We start from the raw sequence: 10282 nt of genomic DNA, 5'->3' as shown, positions 1-10282 counted from the left end.
ACCCCAGGAACCTGAATTCCTCTACCTTCACCACCTCTTTTTCCTGCTAAGGCACCACTCCACTGCCCTCCCTCTCATTCACACACATGTACTCTGTCTTACTCCTATTGACTTTCATTCCCCTTTCCTCTATCGTGTACCTCCACTTCTTCTCAACCTGCTCCCTACTCTCACCACATATCACAATATTATCTGCAAACATCATAGTCCAGGGATACTCCTGTCTGACCTCGACCGTCAACCTGTCCATCACCACTGCAAACAGGAAAGGGCTCAGACCCGATTCTTGATCCAGTCAAACCTCCACCTTGAACCAGTCTGTCGTTCCTACTGCACACTTCACTGCTGTCACACTGTCCTCATACATGTCCAGCACCACCCTCACTTACTTCTCTGACACACCTGACTTCCTCATACAATTTCACATTCCTCTCCTTAAAGCCATACCTACCCATCACCTTCTCATTACCACTGTTCCCTTCACCTACATGCCCATTAAAGTCTGCCCCAATCACCAACTGATCTTCCCTAGGTACACCTTCTACCACTTCATCTAACTCACTCCAGAATTTTTCTATCTCCTCCATCTCACAGCCCACTTGTAGAGCATAAGCACTGATGACATTTATCATCACACCTTCAACTTCCAGCTTCACGTTCATCACTCTATCAGAAACTTTCTTCACCTCCACTACACTCTTACTAAACTCTTCCTTCAGGATCATCCCTGCACCATTTCTCTTTCCATCTATGCCATGATAGAACAGTTTAAACCCACCTTTAATGTTCCTGGCCTTACTCCCTTTTCACTTGGTCTCCTGAAAACACAACATATCTACATTTCTCTTCTCCATCATATCAGCTATCTCTCTCCCTTTACCAGTCATAGAACCAACATTTAAAGTACCAACTCTAACCTCGACTCTTCTACACTTCTTTTTTCCCTGCTGTCTCTGTAGACATCTTCTTCCTATCATTTTCCTCCTTTGGCCAACAGTAGCCCAATTTCCATAACTATATAGTATAGTTTAGTATAATAATAATAATAATAATAATAATAATAATAATAATAATAATAATAATAATAATAATATACTACTACTACTACTACTACTACTACTACTAATAATAATAATTAATAATAATAATAATAACAAAAACAAACAAAAATGTGACTGTTATTATTATTATTTTTTAATTAGTTAATTAGTTAATCTAATAAAGTGTACAGTAAGGTGCAAGTGTAGCTGTCTGTGATTTGCTGCCTTATTTATGATCTGGCAACCCGGTTTTGTTGCTTTTCATAAGCTAGAAAGGCACCGAGGCGGCTTCAGTCTACTTCACTGAAGTTTAACTACAAATAACTGCATTTCTCGAAATGGTTGTACTGAACAGGAACGCCAGCAATGAAGAACACGATATAATGTGAGTAACTGGTTTTATTATTATTATTTATTATTATTATTATATCTGAATCTTCATATTGACAACAAGGGGGCTAGCTCTGGGTTAGCATTGAGCCTGGTCGCTGGGTTACGGCGGTTTCATGTATATTATTTGTATCTGTGTAGCTGCAGTTGAATTATGTATAAATAGGAAAGAAATCTATTAAATCTATTTATTTTACAATTTAGGCATATTTACTGCTCTATGTGTTTGTATGCTGTGAAAATGGCCATAAATTACAGAAAGCTGCTAGCAGGTAAGCTAGTCCTTCAGAAATGTCTTTGTGACGGAAACATCAGAATGATCATGAAACACATCATAACACAGAATTTATTGATATATAAAATAAATAATAACAACAAAATAGTGATCTGTAAAAATGTTTAGAGTTGCCCTAATTATCCTGTAGAGTTGCCATAGTCTACATTAGTAAACAGGTCAAGGCGTTTCCTCGTCTTGTTTATTACTGTAGTGTTGTACAGTAGGGAAGGGCGAGTCGATAAATATCGATACTGAATCTTCGATACTAATACTAACTAATACTATCGATACTAATGCATCGAGAGAATCGGTACAGTAGTAAAATTTTGTTGACTGCTTCTTTAACAAATGTCATGCAATGCCTATATATATATATATATATATATATATATATATATATATATATATATATATATATATATATAAATAAAAGGGCTGCAACTAACAATTATTTTGTTCACCGATTATTTAGACGTATTTTTGTTTGTTTATTCCCCTCCCCCATATTAATCAAATAAGAAAAATTTATTTTAAATTAGCTGATTTGCTTATTATAACTATATAAAAGCTCATTCATGGTATTTATGCATAAAAGTCTACTTAACTCACTAACTTATCTTTAATTTAGACATTTGAATGCTTAGAGTGGCTGCTTGTTGAGGGATGTGTGGGGGATTTCTCCTTTAATCAAATTCACTCGATGTTTTTTTTTTTTAATTTATAAAACAACCAACAGCATTTGAATATGAAATTTGTTCAAATTAACATTTGTATTGTATTTTGTTTATGAAGATATAAGCATCTAGACTATTTACTCTTGTTTGTAATAATAGTTAAATGATATATGCATAACTAAAATATGCAAACATTGAAAATAAGCATTTGAACGTAGTTAAACTGCAGTGAATCAAATTTGAAAACAGATAAGTTACAAATGCTGTAAAACTGCATTTCACTGGCTCTGTACATGTACCCTGCACAATGACAATAAAGTTGAATCTAATCTAATCTAATCTAAAAAGAGAATGAAATGAAGAAAATGAAGGATGCTTACAGGCCTGATTGAAAAAAAAAATATGTATCTATGCTTTGGTGTACAAATGCATAATCATTCGCTGAAAACCACAAAATTTGACTAAACATATTTGAATAGTTTGATGCTTATAGATTTAGTGCTCGAGCCGATTGCGCAACCTGATGCTCGCGAGTCACGGCAGATCAGATCCAGTGCGACTGTCCCAAAGTTAGCAAACGGTTTACTTGATAGCACTTCATAATACTATCCTATTTAAACATGAGGATTATACCATTTTCACCTTCATCCATGACACCACATGAATATGTTTTACACAATAGATTTTTCAAAGTAGCTACATTTAGCTTTATATATTCTCTATATAAGAGTGATGGAGTGCTGCATCCTCCACAGTCACCTGATCTAAATCCAGTTATGATGGTTTGAAATGAGTTGGACTGAGGAGAATGAAAAGCAACTAACAAACACTTAACACCTCTACGAACTCCTCAATAATATTTTCAAAAGTATTAAAGATATTCTGGGATGTTTAGCACGATTCTGTTTTCTACATAATTGGATGCGTGCTCTTGTATAGTATAGAATATTGTATATTGGATGACTTCACTATTAATGTACAATGTTGAAAATAATAAAAAAAAAAAGAAAAAGGAGGTGTGTCCAAACTTTTGACTGATGCTGCCCGCACACACACACACACACACACACACACACACGAATAATTATGTATTTTCCATAATGTTTGACTAAAATCTCACATAAAGGTTTTCATATAGTTATTAGTATCGCTAAACAATATTGGCCTTGAAAGTCCTTGGTATCGGAACGAAAAGAAAATACATGGCATGATCCTTAAAAAGTGATGTGTTGTTTTTTGTTTGTTTGTTTTTTTAAGCGATTTCATGAAAACCATGTTTTCTTACATGCTAAATCATGGGCTATTCTGAGGCCTGGTCCAGCACTATAAATATACCATGGTAGCTCTGGTGCCACTGAACAGAATAGTAGGTTACTGTGGCAAAGTTTTTTTTTTTTATCGTTTTATTTATTTTTTACGACTTCAGCTCAGATTCACAAACTGCGAAGTGCACGCCGATTTTCCAAGCAACATGCAGTGTTCAGAGAATCAAATCTTGGTTAAACGAAGTGTGATAACTATATGTGCTGTTAGACGAAGACTGAATTACCACTAGCTTTTACACTTTGTAGTTTGTACCCATTTATTTTGTTGCCTGACAACATGGTACTTTTCTAAATCAGAAGAAATGGTTAATATAAAACACAGATACTGTAGATGAACCTACTGGTAAAGCTTTTATTTTTTGCGAGAACCATCTTGTGCATTTGATTACGGTGGACATACTACAGGCAAAAGCATACAGCCATATGTGGTTCTGTCCCAAACTGTCAACACATGTTGGAGGCACACAATTTTAGAGAATGTCTTTGGATGTGATCGCAGCAAATTTTCCATTCAATTAACCTAGGAGACCCGAACTTGTTCCAGCATGACATTACCCCTGTGCACAAACCGAGCTACATTAAGACATGGTTTACATGGGCTGGGCTGCTTGGGGATGAATTGGAACGCTGACTGCACCCCAGGCCTCCTCATGCTACATCCTACCTGACTTTAATTACACCCATGCAGCTATATGTGCACAAATCTCCACAATCACACTCCAAAATCGAGTAGAACATCATCTCAGAAGAGTGGAGATTATTATGATAGCAAATGGGGAATAAATTTGGAATGTGGTGTTTAAAACAAACACATCATATTGTCAGGTGTCCACAAACGTCTGTCTATATAATGTATGTGGTAGCTTTACTTGATAAAATGGGCAATAAAACAGTGTAGGCATAAATAATAATCTTGCACCTTGTCTGTGGATGTTTGTTTTTTTCTCTAGTCTGATAGAAGAGCGCTGCTCTTCGTTGCCTAGCTCTCCTGCTAAACGGGTATCTCCAGCCAAAAGGAAGCAGTTCTTCATCAGCCAGGCCATACGCAATTCTGACCTTATACCCAAAGCCAAGGGGAAAAAAAGTTTGAGAAGACAGGAGAATAGTAAGTTAAAATTAATGATCATTTTTTTTAAATCTCATGAGTGTGTTTGCAGTTGAGCAATATTACTGAGTACTGAGTTTTACATACCTCAGTCAATTAGTTCATTAAAAATAACATTCTGATTATTTGCCCTGAAATGATTGAACTATGAGATGTGCTGTGCCTTAATAAAGCTATGACATAGTTTTTCATTTTCCTGAATTTTTTTGCACACGTAAATAGCTCGCTACCTGGACAATCTCCTGGAGCGGGACGAGTGCTCCAAAGATGAGACGGAAGCGCGCGAGACGGCCTCAGCGACGGTTTTTACCGAAGCGTGGACAAATGGAAACTATATGAAGGTACAACAACCTGCTCCAATGCCTCAGTAGAAATACATGCTAGCGTTCTTTAAAATAGACTTTCCCCATCTCTCTCAGTACTGGAGTGACTTCATGAACCGCTCAGGAGAGGAGCAGGAGAGAGTGTTGGCCCAGCTGGAGCAGGAAACACCAAGACAGAGTAACTCTAGCAAATAAAATGAAAGCAGATTTAGCTCAGATTTTCGCTAGACCAGATCATGTTTCATTTCCGTGACTGCCAGAAACCCATTGCTGGGCCTTCGAATAAAGAAATAAAATTATATATATATATATATATATATATATATATATATATATATATATATATATATATATATATATTTAAATATTAATATTTGAATAATTGTTTTGCTCATATTATTCTCATTCAACCATTTTTATGGTAGTCAGCAGATTTTTTTCTTTTCCTATTTTTTCTTTAGTGAATCCCTCCTTCACCGCTCAGGCATGCTTCCAAAGAATTGATCGGAAGCTGCGTGCAACACTGAAACGCAAACACGTTCCCAAGGTGAGACGTCCTGTAATCTGTAGTTGTTGGACAAACAGAGATATCCTGTGCATGTGCTCATCTCATTTACGCTGTGTAACACGTCCCATTAAAGACGACTCTGGAGATCCTGGAAAGTGATCTGCTGACGTTTTTTGAAGCTCATCCACAATCTACATACGTTGCAGAACTTAGCAGCAGGTACGATTTACTGTAAATTGGTTTACTAGTGATGGTGGTGAGTAATAGATAGTTGGACTAGAACAATTTTAATTATAATTCAGTGTTGAGTTTGATGGTTTGTTTATTTCAACATATTTATGCTCACTAGTTTTGAGAGACTGCTGCTTCACGCCATCTGTCAGTACATGGACCTCGCCTCAGCAAGTAAGTCAAACGGACATTTGTGTGTTCCTCCTATTAACCTTCTTTCTACTGAGGAAACGTTTATCTCAGGACCATTCAAATCCTGGAATCTGGTCTTATCCACAAAGATCTTGTGTCAAACACCTGTTTCAAGAAGACCTGAAAAATTCCTAGCAAATAGTGTTTTTATAACAACATCAGCCTCAGACCCAGAAAAAAAAACATTAATATGTGAATGCAGTCCGTTTAACTTGCGGATCATAGTTATAAACTATAATGGATCGCATTAAGTGGCAGACCGCAAGTTTTAGTCTCCGCCTCACACTTAGAGCGCATTTAAAAAATCATTATTAAACTAGATAACATGCACAACAATGCCAGCGGTATGGAAAAAGAAACTAGAGTTAGCGCAGTGTCACTGTGGCTACGCACTCCGTACCGGAAATCAGATTTGTTTTGCGAATGCATGAAAGAGCTAAAGAATCAAAAGCAGGAAGTGACTAGCAGCTAATGCTTTATAATAAGAAAATCCTGACAATTCCACATATCGAGGGAGTGAACGAATGACCCGTAAAAGCAGCTTTAAATAATCTGCCTAAATTCCCGCTCTCTCACATCTACAAAATAAAGGCTTTGTTTTAGAAAGTGTGTCTTTCAGAAAGTAAGCTCTGTAATAAGCTCATGTACTGGTTACTTGTTCTTTCCATAGACTTCAACTAGACCTTCATTAGAGCACAAAAACACAGTAAATTCTGATTAAAGCCCCAGCAGATGTACTGTTTTTGGTCTTAAAGCGTTTTTATAGGTGCTAGCAGTAAATTTGATATAAAAAGAAAAAACGTTAATAAAAAACGACAAGCAATTTTATGTTTTGCATTTCCAACCGTACCGAAATTAAACCCGAACCGTGATTTAAAACCGAGGTACCGCCTAATATATAGCGGGTAAAATAAGCATTGAACACGTCATTTTTCCCTGTGAATATATTTCTAAAGGTGCTATTGACATTACTTTTTTTTTCTCAACCAGATGTTTGTAACAACCCCTGAAATCCACACATATAAAGAAACCAAACCATACATGTCCATGAATGAAGTTATGTGTAATAATGTGAAATGACACAAGGGGGAGAAAAATTGAACAAGATGTATTTAATACTTCGTAGGAGACCCTTTGTTTGTAATGACGGCTTAAAGACGCCTCCTGTATGGAGAAACTATTTGCACGCATTGCTCAAGTGAGATTCTTGCCCCATTCTTTCACACAAACGTTGTGAAATCTTGAAGGTTCTGTGGCCTCTTTTATGTACTCTGATCTGTAATTCTTTCTATAGATTTGAAATAGGATTCAAGTCGGGTGATTGGCTGGACCCTTCTAGCAGCTTTTGATTTTTGATTGGTTAATTTTCTATGTGGATTGCATGGGCTGGTACTAACAGCTGGTAAAAATCTCATGTCAATAGCACCTTCAGAAATCTATTTACTGAGAAAAAAGGTGGCGTGATCTATGCTTATTTTACCCGCTGTGTGTATATTCCTTTCTGCTTCACTTTTAAGAGGGTGGAGCTCTGACTCTGACAGTTCCTAATCACTCCACTTCATAAATGGTGTGGGGTTATTTGTAATCCTGTTCTTGCTGTATTTAAGCACCGCTACCCTGACGCAGTTACGGCTCAGGTCGTTTTGCACTTTGTGTCATGGAACATGGTCTTCGCTGTTCATAAATGGCACTCATTATGCACTCAGGGGGAAAAGCACTGATCAGTCAGCCTCCTATTCATATCTGTACACAACAAAGATTGGCCAAATCCGGTATTTGTTATCCGTTGCATTGACTTGCAAAAATGATGTATAACTGTCAGTTGTGAATCCTGACTTGAGTTCGAACATCAGGTTTGTTTTTTGTTAGTTTTTTCCCCCTGAGTAGAAAAGGCAGAAATTCTCGATTGATGAAGCATGATGTACTGGACAGAATATTAACATATCGTGTCTCATATCACAGGCACCGACTGTAACGGCGCACGACAGACAAAGGTTGTCAACAAGCAAGGGGAGTTCCTTCCTCCTTCACCGTTGCTCTCGGCATATTTGGGTCAGAAGAGCTGAGAGAAAGGAGCGTATTCCTGCACTGCCGCCTAAACCAGCCAGTATGACCCGTAGAAGCAGCTTTAAATAATCCGCCTGAGTTCAGCTACAAAATAAAGGCTTTGTTTTAGAAAGTGTGTCTTTCAGAAAGTAAGCTCTGTAATAAGCTCATGTACTGGTTACTTTTTCTTTCCATAGACTTCAACTAGACCTTCAATAGAGCACAAAAACAGTAAGTTTGCATTAAAGCCCCAGCAGATGTACTGTTTGGACTTATAGGGCTTTTTATAGGTGCTAGCAGTAAATTTGATATAAAAAAAATCAATGATGATGAAATGATTTTCTTGGTACTTTTTAACAACATAAGCTTTATTTGTTTGTTACACAGTTTAGGTGCAAAGATTTTTGTTTGGTTATGATACTTTGTGTAAATCTCGCATGATTAGAACAACTTAAATGTTTTAGCAAACTCATTGGGCATAGCATCTCGATTTAGCTCTTTGTGCAACAGTGACTCAGCGGAAAGATTTTTCCGGGTATCAGTTGTACCTTCTTATTATTGCGTGTCAGATTTTTCAAGATTGTACAAGGAATTATTGTTCAGACGTATTGTTCATGATTCAGATGTATTGAGGCCGGACACATGGAAATGTGTTGGGAAATCCTTTGGCCGTACTGATTTTTTTTAATGGATAATAACATTTGGTCAATAATATGTGCAGTGCTTGCAGTTTTTTCTTTTTACTCACTGTCCAGACCATATATCAATGGATAACTGCCATTTTAAAACGCTTTAATAATTATCTTCTAATTATGCTCACATTTCTTATGAAATGATGTACAGTAGAAATAGTATTGACTTCTCCTTAAACAAAAACCGTGCCGTATGTTGTGATTTGTACAGTCTTTGTTTTAATTATGATGGCGAGTTAAGAATCCTCCATCACTTCACACAACAGTTTACAGCGCAGAAATTCGAATACGATTCGTCGTACGATACTGATCATGGTGTAGGTCATCAATGTTATATTCACATTAAGGAAGCCTCCAAGGCGTGTGGCCTCAGTGGACGTACGTTACTCGTTAACATTATTTTCACCTATTGTCGACGTCATGAAATTGCCAAAATCCAAAACCAACTTGCACTTCCAACTATGCCTTAGACACGCATGGGTGTTTGTCAGCGATTAGTTGTCTTTTTTTTCTCACGTTAGAGCAACGATCGCTGTAGTTTACACTGGGAGAAAAGTATCATCAGAGATATGACCAGTCAGGAGGTTGGTGTTGCAAACCAAATTGTATGTGTACATTTCTCATTTTCTCAGGCACCAAACCTCATGAATGTGAATTTGTGTACACATTGAACACTTTTTTTAATTTTTTATTTTTTTTTCTTCACAAAAGCCAGGTGTATCATACCTTTTAGGGCTTTTGTAGAGTATCAACAACTTGTCTGCTTTTGTTATTGTATATATTACATACTGTAATAGGTCCAAAAGTCTGAAACTCTTTTTTTTTTTTCTTTTAAAATTGTTGCAATAGTTAAAACAACAAAATAAAAAAGCGATAAATGTTAAATACTTTGAATATGTAATATTCAATATTCTGCACTATTTGTGGGTCTCTATTTAATATATAAGTGATTTTGCGTGAATTGTGCGTTCAGACTTTTGGACCCTGTCGTGTGTAGAGATTCACAATAAACCACAGGATGCTTACATGCGAGTCTCGGGTTGTGCGACCAAGTGGAAACTCCTGTTAAGATGTTTTCGTATTTATATAGCCGTTGTGTGATGGGTTGCAAGCCATGAATGACTGTCTGAATTTACATTCAAATAAAACATTCAGTCAATTCAGTCTTGAATATGTTGTGTTCTTTAAATTAATGGTAGCGTCATTGGTTTACAGGCTGAAAAAAGCTTTCTTGATTTATTACAAATGAAAATGTTTATAAATGAAACCCTGAGTTATATGGTGTTTTTACAATATATATTTCTTAAGTGATTGGTATCTTTTACAAAGTCATTTTCACCCAAAGAAAAACAGTTGTGTGTACTGGATTTGTTTTGTGTTTGATTTCCTTTACTCCTTTCATGATTGTAGATTCTAGAATATTTAATTATGAATCTATTTTTAGAAAAAAATAACATTTGTTCTATCACAGTGCAGAAT

The 10282-nt window shown here is 36.4% G+C and overlaps 1 protein-coding gene across 1 annotated transcript; it reads left to right on the top strand.

Moving 5' to 3' along the window:
* Positions 1-1285: 1285 nt before the first annotated feature.
* r3hdm4 (R3H domain containing 4) lies at positions 1286-9966 on the top strand. Its single transcript, XM_046856950.1, has 8 exons — positions 1286-1425; positions 4657-4811; positions 5034-5152; positions 5231-5312; positions 5596-5681; positions 5776-5861; positions 5992-6047; positions 8028-9966. Exons 1-8 carry the CDS (start codon positions 1379-1381, stop codon positions 8129-8131), a joined length of 735 nt encoding a protein of 244 aa, XP_046712906.1. The 5' UTR covers positions 1286-1378; the 3' UTR covers positions 8132-9966.
* The last annotated feature ends 316 nt before the right edge of the window (positions 9967-10282 follow it).

The sequence above is a fragment of the Silurus meridionalis genome, chromosome 9 (genome assembly GCF_014805685.1).
Source record: "Silurus meridionalis isolate SWU-2019-XX chromosome 9, ASM1480568v1, whole genome shotgun sequence".
NCBI classification, from domain to species: domain Eukaryota; kingdom Metazoa; phylum Chordata; class Actinopteri; order Siluriformes; family Siluridae; genus Silurus; species Silurus meridionalis.
Note: the sequence above shows the minus strand (reverse complement) of the source record. Positions and strands in the feature narration are given on the sequence as shown.